The following is a 15,000-nucleotide window of genomic DNA, read 5'->3' as shown; positions in this document are numbered from 1 at the left end:
CTAGAAAAGCCAAACGTGTAGTCATTTTGACTAATAAATCTAAATTTTTTAAGAAATACAATACTTATAATGATCTTGGAGATACTGAAAATACTGAAAATACTGAAAAAAAAAACGAATTGGCTTTAAGACGTTATTCCCAACAGTCGGATTTTCGGAGAGACATAATCAAAGGATCTATCCGTGCTCAAAGACGTAAAACAGTTACTTGGAAATTTTTTCAAAAAAGGGTGCATTCGCCTCTTTTTTTGGATAAAATTGAAAAATCATTATTCTTTTCTTTTGATACTTTCAAATCAATGAAAATCTTTTTGAAGTTAAAAATTTGGATTCGAAAAAAGACAGAATTTAAAATTTTAGGTTATATAGAGGAAAAAACAAAAAAAAGTCCGAAAAAAGAGGAGGAAAAAAAAAAAGGAAATGAGGAAAGAAAACGTATAGAAATAGCAGAAGCCTGGGATAGCATTATCTTTGCTCAAGTAATAAGAGGTGTTTTATTAATAACTCAATGCATTATTAGGAAATATATTCTATTACCTTCATTGATAATAATTAAAAATATGATTCGTATACTATTTTTCCAAATTCCAGAATGGTCCGAAGATTATAGGGATTGGAAGAGAGAAAGGTATATTAAATGCACATATAACGGCGTTCAATTATCCGAAAGAGAGTTTCCTCAAAAATGGCTAACAGATGGGATTCAGATAAAAATAGTATTTCCTTTTCATCTAAAACCTTGGCATAAATATAAAATACGATGTAATAAAAAGAAAAAAGATTCAAAGAAAAAAAAGAACTTTTGTTTTTTAACAGTTTGGGGGATGGAAGTCGAATTGCCTTTTTCTAGTTCCCCGAAAAATCTATTTTCATTTTTCGACCCCATTTTAAAAGAACTAAAAAAAAAAACGAAACAGTTTGAATTTTTCACTTTTCGAGTTCTAAAAGTTTTCAGTGAAAAATTCAAATTGTTTCTAAATATCGTAATAGAAAAAGCAAAATGGATCATCAACCGTATTATGGAAAGTTTAAAAAAAAGTATAGTATTCCTCACGAAAAAAAGAAAAGAATTTTTTGAATCTCTGTTTATTCAATGGAAACCCAAAAAACTAGATGAATTGAGCGAAAACAAAATTGATGAAGCAACCATTTCAATTCAATCGATAAAGTCGACAAATTTTGCATTGAAAAAAAAAAAGATAAAGGATCTGAATACTAAAAGAAAAGTAGTTATAAAAAAAATAAAAAAACTGAAAAAAGAAGAAAAGAAAAGAGGACTTGTAATTTCAGAGACAAATATTGATTCGAACAAAACAATTTCTGATAGTAAAAGAATAGAATTCGAAAAAAAAAATTTGCAAATATTAAAAAGAATCCATATTAGATTAACGAAAAAATCACATTCTTTTTTGAAATTTTTCATCAAAAAAATATACCTAGATATCTTTCTATATATCATTTGTATTCCGAAGATCCATATACAACCTTTTATTGAATCAACAAAAAAATTTTTAAATAAATGGATTTACGGTAATGAAACAAATGCAGAAAGAACTTATAAAACAAATCAAAGTATAATTCCCTTTATTTCAAAATTACACAAATATTTTCATAATAGGAATTTGAATTCACATAATTATTTTGATGTCTCCTTTTTGTCACAAGCATATGTCTTTTTCAATTTGTTACAAACTCGAATTATTAACATAAACATATATAAGTTAAGACTTCTTTTTGAATATCATAAAAATTTTTTTTTTGTTAAAAATAAAATAAAGAATTCTTTTTTTGGAGCACAAGGAATAGTTCATTCTAAATTAGAACAAAAGAACCTGCTCAATTCTAAACGAAATCAATGGACAAATTGGTTAAAGAATCATTATTATCAATATGACTTATCTAACAGTAGATGGTCCAAATTATTATCACAAAAATGGAGAAATAGAATCACTAAATTTGGTGTAGCTCAAAATCCAAATTTAACCAAATGGGATTCCTATGGAAAAAGCCCATTAATTATTTACAAAGAACAACAAGGAGCCGCATTAAAAAAAAAAATTCGAAAACAATATAGATACGATCTTTTATCCTATAATTTTATGAATTATGCAAATAAGAAAGACTCATATATTTATGGATATAGATCCCTATTTCAATCAAATAAAAACATATGGATTTCTTCTAATTACAATACGTATAAAAAAAACTTATTTGATAGAATAAGTAATATTTTTATCAAGAATTACGAAGATGCTATTATTATAGATATCGAAAAAAATTCGAATAGAAAATATTTGGATTGGATGGGAATCCATAGAGAAATATTAAATCGTTCAATATCGAATCCAGAATTTTGGTTCTTTTCCAAATTTGTGATATTTTATAATGCATATAGGAGTAACTCGCAAATTATACCAATAAAATTACTTTATTTACATTCTAAAGTTTCTAAAGTAAATAAAAATGTTAGTGAAAAGAATATTACTAGAAAGAAAAAAAGAATAGCTGTTTTTAGAGCATCGAAAAAACAAGAAGATATTGAAAAAAATTCTGTAGCTGTAGGAAGGGGCAGTGAAAAAAATAGTTATGTTATAAAGAAAAAAAAAGTAAAGAACAATATGGAGGTAGAACTTCATTTCTTAGTAAGAAATTTTTTGATTTTCCATTTCAACTGGAAAAATTTCTTAGGTCAAAACATCTTTCACAATGTCAAAGTATATTGTCTCCTGATTAGATTGACAAATTTAAGAAAAATGACTATAGCCTCTATTCAAAGAGGAGAACTAGGTCTAGATATTATGATAATTCAAAATCAGAAGAATTTAACTCTTCCAGGCTTAAGTAAAAATAAAAATAATAAATTGAGGAAAAAAGAATTATTTGTTATCGAACCAGTTCGCTTGTCTAGAAAAAATAATAAACAATTTTTAAAGTCTAAAACGATGGATCTTTCATTAATTCATAAGAATAAACGTAAAATTGATAAAAAATACTTAAAAAAAATTCATGTTAATAAGAAATCTTTTTATAAATACATTACAAGAACAAGAGATCAAAAGATAACAGAAAAAAACGAAAAAGAGATTTTAAATTTCCTTGTTCCTGAAAACATTTTATCCGCTAGACGTCGTAGAGAGTTGAGAATGAGAATTTGTTTATATCCAAATAATAGAAATAGTATACATAGAAACACAATATTTGATAATGAAAATAAAGTAAAAAAGGGTTTTCAAGTTTTGACGAAAAAAAGAAATGAGAAAGAGAAAAAAAAACTAATGAATTTCAAAATTTTTCTTTGGCCAAAATATCGATTAGAAGATTTAGCTTGTATAAATCGTTATTGGTTTAATACCCATAATGGAAGCCGTTTCAGTATAGTAAGGATACATTTGTATCCGCGTGTTAAAATCTGTTAATCTAATTTTGTCTTCTAGTTAGCATATGTATCTATATATAGATAGATACATATGCTAACTAAATACACGCATTTTGGTATGGCATTGATTTTCATTCAATGATGTATACATTAGAAAAAAAAAGAGAATTAAATTTACAAAATTCTCTTTTTTTTCTAATTTATACAATTTTTTTTGAATCTATCAAACTAGTTTCCTTTATATCTATTGAAATTCAATGGATTTCATTTCTAAATAAAAAAAAATAGGATTTCGTATTTATATCAAAAAATGAAAAATTAGTGTCATTATAATTACTGATCAATAAAAATATCTATCAAAAAAAACGAGGAGAAGGGAAAACTTTTATTTTTTTATGGTAAAAAATTCATTTATACCTGTTCTTTCACAAGAAAAAAAAGGAAAAAACCCGGGATTGGTTGAATTTCAAATATTCCAATTTACTAATAGAATACGAAGACTTACGTCACATTTTGAATTGCACCCAAAAGACTATTCATCCCAAACAGGTTTACGTAAAATCTTGGGAAAACGGCAAAGATTACTGTCTTATTTGTCAAAGAAAGATGGAATACAGTATAAAAAATTAATAAATCAGTTTGATATTCGGCAGTCACAAATTCGTTAAATTGAAGAGTAATTTTCAATTATTCGATTTATTAGATCTTGAATTTTGATGAACTTTTATTTTTTAAGCGATTCATAAAAGAATAAATCGAGCAAAAACCTATGAATATCTCAACTATAAGAAAGGACTTCATGATAGTCAATATGGGGCCTCACCACCCCTCAATGCACGGTGTTCTTAGACTTATTGTTACTCTAGATGGTGAGGATGTTATTGATTGTGAACCGATATTGGGTTATTTACACAGAGGAATGGAAAAAATAGCGGAAAACCGAACAATTATACAATATCTGCCTTATGTAACACGTTGGGACTATTTAGCTACTATGTTCACAGAAGCAATAACTGTAAATGGACCTGAACAGTTGGGAAATATTCAAGTACCTAAAAGAGCCAGCTATATCCGAGTAATCATGTTGGAGTTAAGCCGTATAGCTTCTCACCTACTATGGTTAGGACCTTTTATGGCAGATATTGGTGCACAAACCCCTTTTTTCTATATTTTTAGAGAAAGAGAATTCATATATGATCTATTTGAAGCTGCGACAGGTATGAGAATGATGCATAATTTTTTTCGTATCGGGGGGGTAGCGACTGATCTACCTTATGGTTGGGTAGATAAATGTTCTGATTTCTGCGATTATTTTTTAACAAGTATTGCCGAATATCAAAAACTTATTACGCGAAATCCTATTTTTTTAGAACGGGTTGAGGGCGTAGGTGTCGTTGATGTAAAAGAAGTTATTAATTGGGGTTTATCAGGACCGATGCTTCGGGCTTCCGGAATACAATGGGATCTACGTAAAGTGGATAATTATGAATGTTACGAGGAATTTCATTGGGAAGTTCAATGGCAAAAAGAAGGAGATTCTTTAGCTCGTTATTTAGTTCGAATTGGTGAAATGGTGGAATCCATAAAAATTATTCAACAGGCTTTGGAAGGACTTCCCGGCGGGCCATATGAAAATTTAGAAATCCGCTGCTTTGATAGAGAAAAAGAACCAGAATGGAATGAGTTTGAGTATCGATTTATTAGTAAAAAATCGTCTCCGAGTTTTGAATTGCCAAAACAAGAACTTTATGTAAGAATTGAAGCCCCCAAAGGAGAATTAGGAATTTTTATAATAGGCGATCAAAATGGTTTTCCTTGGAGATGGAAAATTCATCCGCCGGGTTTTATAAATTTGCAAATTCTTCCTCAATTAGTTAAAAGAATGAAATTGGCCGATATTATGACAATACTAGGTAGCATAGATATTATTATGGGAGAAGTTGATCGTTGAAATGATAATTGATTTAACAGAAATACAAGATATACATTTTTTTTTCAGATTAGAATTTTTTAAAGAGATATATGAAATTCTTTGGGTATTTGTGCCTATTTTAATTTTTATAGTAGGAATTACTATAAGTGTACTAGCAATTGTATGGTTAGAAAGAGAAATATCTGCAGGGATACAACAGCGTATTGGTCCTGAATACACCGGTCCTTTTGGAGTTCTTCAAGCTCTAGCAGACGGAACAAAATTACTTTTTAAAGAGAATCTTATTCCATCTAGAGGAGATATTCGTTTATTTAGTTTTGGACCAGCTATATCAGTCATATCCATTATATTAAGCTATTCAGTAATTCCTTTTGGTTATAACTTTGTTTTATCTGATCTGAATATTGGTGTTTTTTTATGGATTGCTATTTCGAGTATTGCCCCCATTGGACTTCTTATGTCAGGATATGGGTCAAATAATAAATATTCCTTTTTGGGTGGTCTACGAGCAGCTGCTCAATCAATTAGTTATGAAATACCATTAACTCTTTGTGTGTTATCGATATCTCTATGTGTGCTTCGTTGAGACAGAAATTTTTTGATACTATTTGCTATACGGTTCTCCTTATATTTGTAGTAAAGGACAAACAGAATATATAAAGAATAATATAATTTTGGCATTTAGGTTGAATAATTGAATCAGATAGTTATATGAGTGCAATAAAACAGCTTTTATTGAATCTAATTTATAGAATAGTATACTATATTACTTATAGAGAAAGTATTATGATTTCAAATTGCAGTAAAAAAATTGAGTCTAATTTTCTATGTATAAGAATAAGGTGAAAATATCAATGAAATTCTAGAATTATATATATATAGATAGATAGAAGTGGTTGTTTTTCCCAAGATTTGTTGATTAGTAATCCTGTCTTGAAGCGGGCGCAAAACAAAAGACCAATCTTTTTAAAATTTTCAATATAATTTGTATGAATTAGTATACATATATGAACAAAATGCAAAGGGATTAATAAAAAAAATGAATGGATGACTAGAAACACCAAAATACACAAAAGATTAGTAACGTATATTTCTTTTTTAAAATATCCAAAAGAGTCTTTATGTATAATAGAAAAAGAATACTAAAGGGGGCTTGAAGTTGGTAGAAAAAAGAAGGCAGTACTCCCCACAATTCCGATCTAGAGTATACTTCCATCCATTGATTGAATAAATAACTATCAGGAACGAAATAATCCTTTAATTTTTTGAAGTCCCTTTTCTTTTGCTTGCACAAAAAGGAATAGGATAAGAGGTCAAAGTGATCTCCTTTTTCTTTTTTGTCTTATATCCTCCATATTTATGGAGATAGTCATAATTTAAAAAAGGAACATCTAATTCTTTTTCGGAATCGAAAATGATGTGTTAGTTCTTGATCATTTTCAAAGAGTATTTTATGCAAAAATTAAATTAAGTTATTACTCAAAAAATTTAAATTTGATAATTTTTTAAAGGATGAGATCAATTCAGAAGTATCTTTTGTATTTTTTATTTATATAAATAAGTGAAATAAATGTTCAAATTGATTTTTATTTTTTAAATAAATGTATTTATTTAAAATTTTTTTATTAGAACAGACAGAATTCAATGGGTCTAATTCAAAACCGTCCGATAAAATCGAATTTTCTCTATCTTAGGGATATATCAAGGGATACAAAATCGGGGTCCGGTCATTATATTTTTTGAAGGCTTTAAAGGAGCCGTATGAGATGAAAACCTCATGTACGGTTCTGTAATAGAGATGGTAACAGTAATGTCATCACCGACTAGGATTATCTAACAGTTTAAGTACAGTTGATATCGTTGATGCACAATCAAAATATGGTTTTTGGGGATGGAATTTGTGGCGTCAACCTATGGGTTTCCTCGTTTTTCTAATATCTTCCCTAGCAGAATGTGAAAGATTACCTTTTGATTTACCGGAAGCGGAAGAAGAACTAATAGCGGGTTATCAAACCGAATATTCCGGTATCAAATTTGGTTTATTTTACGTTGCTTCCTATTTAAACCTATTAGTTTCTTCCTTATTTGTAACAGTTCTTTATTTGGGTGGTTCAAATATCTCTATTCCGTACATTTTCGTTTCTAACTTTTTTGAAATTAATAAAACATACGGAGTTTTTGTAACGATAATTGGTATCTTTATTACACTAGTTAAAACTTTTTTATTCATATTCGTTTCTATCACAACAAGATGGACTTTGCCTAGGCTAAGAATAGATCAATTATTAAATCTTGGGTGGAAGTTTCTTTTACCCATTTCTCTCGGTAATCTATTATTAACAACGTCGTCTCAACTGTTTTCACTGTAAAAAAAATGTGGACCTTCTATATTAAAAATGAAGAACTTGTTTTAAACAAGAGAAAGAAAAAAATATTCAGAGCTATTCATGATATGTTCCTTATGGTAACTGAATTCATAAATTATAGTGAACAAATAATCCGAGCTGCTAGGTATATTGGTCAAGGTCTCATGATTACCTTATCTCATGCAAATAGGTTACCCGTAACTATTCAATATCCTTATGAAAAAATAATCTCATCAGAACGTTTTCGCGGTCGAATACATTTTGAATTTGATAAATGCATTGCTTGTGAAGTATGTGTTCGTGTCTGTCCTATAGATCTACCCATTGTTGATTGGAAACTAGAAACTGATATTCGAAAGAAACGGTTGCTTAATTACAGTATTGATTTTGGAATCTGTATATTTTGTGGTAACTGTATTGAGTATTGTCCAACAAATTGTTTATCAATGACCGAAGAATATGAACTTTCAACTTATGATCGCCACGAATTGAATTATAATCTAATAGCTTTGGGTCGTTTACCAGTATCAGTAATAGATGATTATACAATTCGAACAATTCAAATAAAATGATTTTTAAAATTCTTATAAAAACAAAAAGAATAGAATATCTATATATAGATATATATATATATAAAGATATTTTAGTATTTTGAAATGACTCTTTGGCATAAATAAAAGAATGAAATGACATTGATCCTATAACAACTGTACTTAATAGCAATTCACATATCTTATCTTAGGATTTGGTGAAATTCTATGCACCGAGAATTTTAGTATTTAACAAGGGTTTTCCTGGTCATATCAATAAGGTCATGAAATTTCTATTTATCTCTTATTTTACATATAATGGATTTGTCCGAATCGCTACATGATTTTATTTTAGTCTTTCTTGGATCAGGTCTTATATTAGGAAGTCTAGGAGTAGTATTCTTTACGAATACGATTTTTTCTGCTTTTTCATTGGGACTAGTTCTTGTTTGTGTATCTTTATTCTATATTTTATCAAACTCCCATTTTGTAGCTGCCTCACAGCTACTTATTTACGTGGGCGCTATAAATGTTTTAATAATATTTGCTGTGATGTTTATGAATGGTTCCGAATATGACCAAAATTTTCGTGTTTGGACCGTTGGGGATGGAATTACTTTGATGGTTTGTACCAGTATCTTTATTTCACAAATCAATACTATTCTAGATACATCATGGCACGGGATTATTTGGACGACAAGACCCAATCAGATTTTAGAGCAAGATTTGATAAGTACTAGTCAACAAATTGGAATTCATTTATCAACAGATTTTTTTCTTCCATTTGAACTAATTTCAATTATTCTTTTAGTTGCTTTAATAGGTGCAATTTTTGTGGCTCGTCAATAAGAAAGGAATAATATAAATCACAATTTGTTAGATTTTAACACATTTCTTTTTTGTTGAATTCTATGTTAACGAAAAAGAATATTTATGTATAAAATATTTTTGCGAATACTTGATTTTGTTGTAGACTTATTATGTTAGGCAATAAAATCCGTTGAATTCATATTCAGATCGAAATGAATAAAAATTGAAAAGGAGTTGGTCAATGATATTCGAGCATGCACTTGTTTTGAGTGCTTTTTTATTTTCTATAGGTATCTATGGATTGATCACGAGCCGAAATATGGTTAGAGCCCTTATGTGTCTTGAACTTATACTGAATGCAGTAAATATAAATCTCGTAACCTTTTCTGATTTTTTTGATAGGCGGCAATTAAAAGGAAATATTTTTTCAATTTTTGTTATAGCTGTTGCAGCCGCTGAAGCAGCTATCGGACCGGCTATTGTTTCCTCAATATATCGTAATAGAAAATCAACCCGTATCAATCAATCAAATTTGTTGAATAAATAGTATTACTCATAAAAAAAAGTATAATTTTGAATAGTGTGTACTATATAATCAATTCAAATTATCATAATTGAGATATCCATTTGAATCATGTTTGCGAAAACAAAGATAAGAAATCAAAGTATCTTGGTTCTATTCTCTTATTATTAATCTAGAAGTCTATTTTTTCTAGCAAAATGATTATAAATCATTGATTCATCTGGTATCTAATATATATATATAGAATAGGTTTACCTATTTACTAGATTGAAAATGTTGAATTTTTGATGTTCAAGGATTATGATCCAATGTCACATTCAGTAAAGATTTATGATACATGTATAGGATGTACTCAATGTGTCCGGGCCTGCCCAACAGATGTATTAGAAATGATACCTTGGGGCGGATGTAAAGCTAAACAAATTGCTTCTGCCCCAAGAACAGAGGACTGTGTTGGTTGTAAGAGGTGTGAATCCGCCTGTCCGACGGATTTCTTAAGTGTTAGAGTTTATTTATGGCATGAAACAACTCGAAGCATGGGTCTAGCTTATTAATACGTTTCAAAAAGAACCGTATACAAGTACTTTTTTTTACTGGCAAAAACCCGGGCTCAAAATAAAAAATATTTTTTTTTTTTTGAGCCCGGGTTTTTGTAGTCTAAGTATATCTTATTTTTATCACGAATGATTTTCCTTGGTTAACAACAGTTGTAGTTTTGCCAATAGTCGGAGGTTCTTTAATTGTCTTATTTCCCCATAAAGGAAATAAGACAATTAAATGGTATACTTATTGTATATGTTTCATAGATCTGCTTCTAATAGCCTATGTATTTTGTTATCATTTCGAATTGGATGATCCACTAATCCAATTGACAGAAAATTATAAATGGATCCATTTTTTTGACTTTTACTGGAGATTCGGAATAGATGGACTCTCTCTAGGACCCATTCTATTAACGGGATTTATCACTACGTTAGCTACGTTATCGGCTCAGCCGGTTACTCGAGAATCTAAATTATTCTATTTTCTGATGTTAGCAATGTATAGTGGTCAACTAGGAACATTTTCTTCTCGAGACATTTTACTTTTTTTCATCATGTGGGAATTAGAATTAATTCCCGTTTATCTACTTTTATCTATGTGGGGTGGAAAAAAACGTTTGTATTCAGCTACAAAGTTTATTTTGTACACTGCGGGAAGTTCTGTTTTTTTATTACTGGGAATTCTGGGTATGAGTTTATATAGTTCTAATGAACCAACATTAAATTTTGAATCATTAACTAATCAATCATATCCCGTGGCACTAGAAATAATCTTCTATATGGGATTTCTTATTGCTTTTGCTGTCAAATCACCAATTATACCCTTACATACATGGTTACCTGATACGCATGGAGAGGCGCATTACAGTACTTGTATGCTTTTAGCCGGAATATTATTAAAAATGGGAGCGTATGGGTTGGTTCGAATTAATATGGAATTATTATCTCGCGCTCATTCTATATTTTGTCCCTGGTTAATGCTATTAGGTTCAATTCAAATAATCTATGCAGCTTCAACATCTCTTGGTCAACGCAATGTAAAAAAAAGAATAGCTTATTCCTCGGTATCCCATATGGGTTTCTTAATTTTAGGAATTGGTTCTATAAGCGAGACAGGGCTGAATGGGGCTATTTTACAAATAATCTCTCACGGATTTATTGGTGCTGCGCTTTTTTTCTTGGCGGGAACTAGTTATGATAGACTACGTCTTCTTTATCTCGACGAAATGGGTGGAATGGCTATCCCAATGCCAAAAATATTCACGATTTTCACTACTTTGTCGATGGCTTCTCTTGCATTACCGGGCATGAGCGGTTTTGTTGCAGAATTGATAGTCTTATTGGGAATCATTACCAATCAAAAATATCTTTTAATCACAAAAATACTCATCACTTTTGTAACCGCAATTGGAATGATATTAACTCCTATTTATTCATTATCTATCTTACGTCAAATGTTCTATGGATACAAGCTTTTTAATACACCAAATTCTTATTTTTTTGATTCGGGGCCACGAGAATTATTTATTTCAATTTCGATCCTTATACCCGTAATAAGTATTGGCATTTATCCAGATTTTATTTTTTCATTTTCGGCTGACAAGGTTGAAGCGATTCTCTCTAATTTTTTATAGATAGTTTTCGGGAATCAATGAAAAATAAAAAATCGAAAAAAATCCCATGCACAATAAAAAAATGGATTTATTTTTGTATTTTATTAATTACATAAAAATGAATTTGAATTCTAATTGAATATGTTTGTTGTTTGTGAGAACCCCTTGAATCACTATTACATTACTTGATTCAATGGGGTCTTAATCATTTTATTGGGAGTTTTTTTTCTTATTTTCTAAAATGTTCCCATCCCAATATTTGTGAAATTCTTAAATTTAATTTAATTAGATGTAAATGAACCATAACTATGTAGTCCTATTCCTAAAAGATTTATCCCTAAATAACATATCCAAATTATAAGAAAGCCCATGGAGGCCACTATCGAAGAATTGAGATATTCCAATTTTTTATTTTTTCTAATATGTAAATAAATCGCGAAAATAATCCAAGTAATAAAAGCCCAAGTTTCCTTTGGATCCCAATTCCAATATGATCCCCATGCCTCATTAGCCCATACTGCTCCTGATATATTACCTACTGTTAAAAAGATAAAACCTAGACTAATAGTACGGTAACCCCAACGATCCAATTGTTGAATAAATTGATATCTATAATAATTTATATAAGACGAATCAGACATAAAAGGAGTTTTTTGTAAAAGATTCTTTTTATCATTCATATTCATGTATTTGATTTCAGCAAAAGACAAGGTTTCATTAAAAAAAAAGAAAGTCTTGCTTTTACCAATCATGTGTATTAGTTCTTGAAAAGTAATGACTAAAATAGCCACTGATAATAATGATCCACATAAAAGAGTTGTATAACCCAATATCATCATACTTACGTGCATCATTAACCAATGGGACTGTAAAGCAGGCACTAATATTAAGGATTGATGCATTTCGGTTAAAAGACCCGAAGTAGCAAAGCCTTGGGTAAAAAGAATACTTGGCGTTATTATTGTATTGAAATAGTAGTTTTTTTTTTTTTTTAAGCAAAGAACCATATAAAAAATAGAAAAAGTCCATGAAAGAAATATTAATGATTCATATAAATTACTAAATGGTAAATGGCCCGAAAAAATCCAACGAGTAACTAACAATCCTGTGATACAAAAAAAAGTGATTATCATGCCTTTTTTGAACGAATTGTCTAATCCTATTATTTCATTGCCTAATAATAAGGTTATCAAATGAATTGAAATTAAAAGAGATACGACCGAAAACGATATATGAGTTAATATATGCTCTAAAGTGGAAAATACCATAACCATATTGAATGAAAAAATAGAAATACTAGGAATAGAAATAAGAATTCATTATAGGACCTCTTTTTTAGAAGATAAGATGTCATGCCGCTACTCGGACTCGAACCGAGATGCTCTAGCACTGCTTCCTAAGAGCAGCGTGTCTACCAATTTCACCATAGCGGCTTACTCGAAAGCATAATAACCAAATTGGAGTCAATTGTCGAGATTCAAAGAATCAATTCAAATACAAGATTTGTTTACTAAACATTCAATAAAATAATTTTAAAGAATTAGATTAGAATCTATTATATAATGTAAATTTAGAATCTATTATATATATAATGTAAATATTATAAATTTATAAATGAATATTCTATTAGATATCCATTTTATATGAATATTTTTGTATTTCATTTCAAAAAGATTCGTTGAATCAAGTTAATTGAAATTATTCTAACGTTTGTATTTGTTACAGAAAAAGCTTTTAGAATTCCCCGTAAAAAGAGATTGCGCTAATGAAAAAGCTTTTAATGCTGTAAAATATCCCTTCTTTTTCCATAAAGTGTTCCGAATAATTTTTTTTGAAATAGACGTGCGCTTTTTTGGAACTGCCATATAATTAGTCTAGTTTTGGATTGTTATATAATTTTATGTGAAAGACATTTTTCTGTAAATTAAAAGAAGTTTCTCTCTAATTAGACATATATTTTATAGAATTGAATTTCCATTTTTTACTATTTTAAATATTGAATAATATAATAATAGAATACTTTTTAGAATTAGAAAGTTTTCCAAACATCGCTATTTCTTACTGTAATCAAAACTTCATTAGTTAAGTTCAATTTCATTCACTAAACTAATGTTCAAAAAATATTGTCCAAAGATTCAGAATAATTAATAATCGATTCTTCTATATTTATTAAATTCTATGTTTATTTGTTATTAACCGAATCCATTCCTTTACATTACAAAAAAGATAAAATAAAAACCTAAGAAACAAAATTCATTAGAATCAGAATCATAATTTTTTTTCTTTATTGTATGGAATATACACATCAATATTCATGGATCATACCTTTTATTCCATTCCCAGTTCCAATGTTAATAGGAGTGGGACTTCTACTTTTTCCGACGGCAACAAAAAAGATTCGCCGTATTTGGGCTTTTCCTAGTATCTTATTGTTAACTATAGTTATGTTTTTTTCGCTTGATTTGTCTATTCATCAAATCCAGAATAGTTCGATTTTTCAATATGTATGGTCTTGGACCATAAATAATGATATTTCTTTAGAGTTTGGGTACTTGATCGATTCACTTACTTCTATTATGTCAATATTAATTACTACGGTTGGCATTCTTGTTCTTATTTATAGTGATAATTATATGTCTCATGATCAAGGATATTTGAGATTTTTTGCTTATATGACTCTTTTTAATATTTCAATGTTGGGATTAGTTACTAGTTCAAATTTGATACAAATTTATTTTTTTTGGGAATTAATAGGAATGTGTTCTTATTTATTAATAGGCTTTTGGTTCACCCGTCCTATTGCGGCAAATGCTTGTCAAAAAGCATTTGTAACTAATCGTGTAGGGGATTTTGGATTATTATTGGGAATTTTAGGTATTTATTGGATAACGGGTAGTTTGGAATTTCGGGATTTGTTTCAAATTATAAATAATTTGATTTCTAAAAATGAAATGAATCTTTTTTTTGTTACTTTGTTTGCCCTCTTGCTATTTTGTGGCTCAGTTGCCAAATCGGCTCAATTTCCTCTTCATGTATGGCTACCTGATGCTATGGAGGGGCCTACTCCAATTTCCGCCCTTATACATGCTGCTACTATGGTAGCCGCGGGAATTTTTCTTGTGGCTCGACTTCTTCCTCTTTTCGTACTTCTACCCCAAATAATGAACACAATAGCTTTTATAGGTCTAATAACAGTAATATTAGGAGCTACTTTAGCTATTGCTCAAAAAGATATTAAGAAAAATTTGGCCTATTCTACAATGTCTCAATTGGGTTATATGATGTTAGCTCTGGGTATGGGATCTTA

At 29.3% G+C, this 15,000-nt stretch overlaps 12 protein-coding genes and 1 non-coding gene across 13 annotated transcripts in view; 10 read left to right on the top strand and 3 right to left on the bottom strand. All coding sequences in view use genetic code 11, as the record gives it.

Moving 5' to 3' along the window:
- ycf1b (hypothetical protein RF1) overlaps positions 1-3,416 on the top strand; it is a 5,280-nt gene extending 1,864 nt beyond the window's left edge. Inside the window, exon 1 of the mRNA in view lies at positions 1-3,416. This exon is cut by the window's left edge and continues 1,864 nt beyond it. Within this exon, the coding sequence (YP_001122855.1) occupies positions 1-3,416 (3,416 nt within the window).
- Positions 3,417-3,771: 355 nt separating this feature from the next.
- rps15 (ribosomal protein S15) lies at positions 3,772-4,044 on the top strand. Its single transcript has one exon. The coding sequence runs from the start codon at positions 3,772-3,774 to the stop codon at positions 4,042-4,044; it is 273 nt and encodes a 90-aa protein (YP_001122854.1).
- Positions 4,045-4,145: 101 nt separating this feature from the next.
- ndhH (NADH dehydrogenase subunit 7) lies at positions 4,146-5,327 on the top strand. Its single transcript has one exon. The coding sequence runs from the start codon at positions 4,146-4,148 to the stop codon at positions 5,325-5,327; it is 1,182 nt and encodes a 393-aa protein (YP_001122853.1).
- Position 5,328: 1 nt separating this feature from the next.
- ndhA (NADH dehydrogenase subunit 1) lies at positions 5,329-7,678 on the top strand. Its single transcript has 2 exons — positions 5,329-5,880; positions 7,139-7,678. The coding sequence occupies exons 1-2, from the start codon at positions 5,329-5,331 to the stop codon at positions 7,676-7,678; spliced, it is 1,092 nt and encodes a 363-aa protein (YP_001122852.1).
- An 83-nt stretch (positions 7,679-7,761) lies between these two features.
- On the top strand, positions 7,762-8,247 carry ndhI (NADH dehydrogenase subunit I). The gene has a single exon. The coding sequence runs from the start codon at positions 7,762-7,764 to the stop codon at positions 8,245-8,247; it is 486 nt and encodes a 161-aa protein (YP_001122851.1).
- A 276-nt stretch (positions 8,248-8,523) lies between these two features.
- ndhG (NADH dehydrogenase subunit 6) lies at positions 8,524-9,054 on the top strand. The gene has a single exon. The coding sequence runs from the start codon at positions 8,524-8,526 to the stop codon at positions 9,052-9,054; it is 531 nt and encodes a 176-aa protein (YP_001122850.1).
- Positions 9,055-9,256: 202 nt separating this feature from the next.
- ndhE (NADH dehydrogenase subunit 4L) lies at positions 9,257-9,562 on the top strand. Its single transcript has one exon. It carries the CDS (start codon positions 9,257-9,259, stop codon positions 9,560-9,562), a length of 306 nt encoding a protein of 101 aa, YP_001122849.1.
- Positions 9,563-9,846: 284 nt separating this feature from the next.
- psaC (photosystem I subunit VII) lies at positions 9,847-10,092 on the top strand. The gene has a single exon. It carries the CDS (start codon positions 9,847-9,849, stop codon positions 10,090-10,092), a length of 246 nt encoding a protein of 81 aa, YP_001122848.1.
- Positions 10,093-10,217: 125 nt separating this feature from the next.
- On the top strand, positions 10,218-11,714 carry ndhD (NADH dehydrogenase subunit 4). Its single transcript is given in 1 exon segment — positions 10,218-11,714. A coding segment is annotated over 1 exon segment (1,497 nt).
- A 260-nt stretch (positions 11,715-11,974) lies between these two features.
- Positions 11,975-12,961, bottom strand: ccsA (cytochrome c biogenesis protein). The gene has a single exon. The coding sequence runs from the start codon at positions 12,959-12,961 to the stop codon at positions 11,975-11,977; it is 987 nt and encodes a 328-aa protein (YP_001122846.1).
- Positions 12,962-13,046: 85 nt separating this feature from the next.
- trnL-UAG lies at positions 13,047-13,126 on the bottom strand. The gene has a single exon. It is a non-coding gene; the product is annotated as a tRNA-Leu (tRNA).
- A 270-nt stretch (positions 13,127-13,396) lies between these two features.
- rpl32 (ribosomal protein L32) lies at positions 13,397-13,558 on the bottom strand. Its single transcript has one exon. It carries the CDS (start codon positions 13,556-13,558, stop codon positions 13,397-13,399), a length of 162 nt encoding a protein of 53 aa, YP_001122845.1.
- A 426-nt stretch (positions 13,559-13,984) lies between these two features.
- Positions 13,985-15,000, top strand: part of ndhF (NADH dehydrogenase subunit 5) — a 2,253-nt gene continuing 1,237 nt past the window's right edge. Inside the window, exon 1 of the mRNA in view lies at positions 13,985-15,000. This exon is cut by the window's right edge and continues 1,237 nt beyond it. Coding sequence (YP_001122844.1) covers positions 13,985-15,000 — 1,016 coding nt within the window.

Source organism: Phaseolus vulgaris, chloroplast (assembly GCF_000499845.2).
Source record: "Phaseolus vulgaris chloroplast, complete genome".
NCBI lineage: Eukaryota > Viridiplantae > Streptophyta > Magnoliopsida > Fabales > Fabaceae > Phaseolus > Phaseolus vulgaris.
The sequence above is the reverse complement of the archived record's forward strand: the minus strand, read 5'-3'. Positions and strand labels throughout refer to the sequence as shown.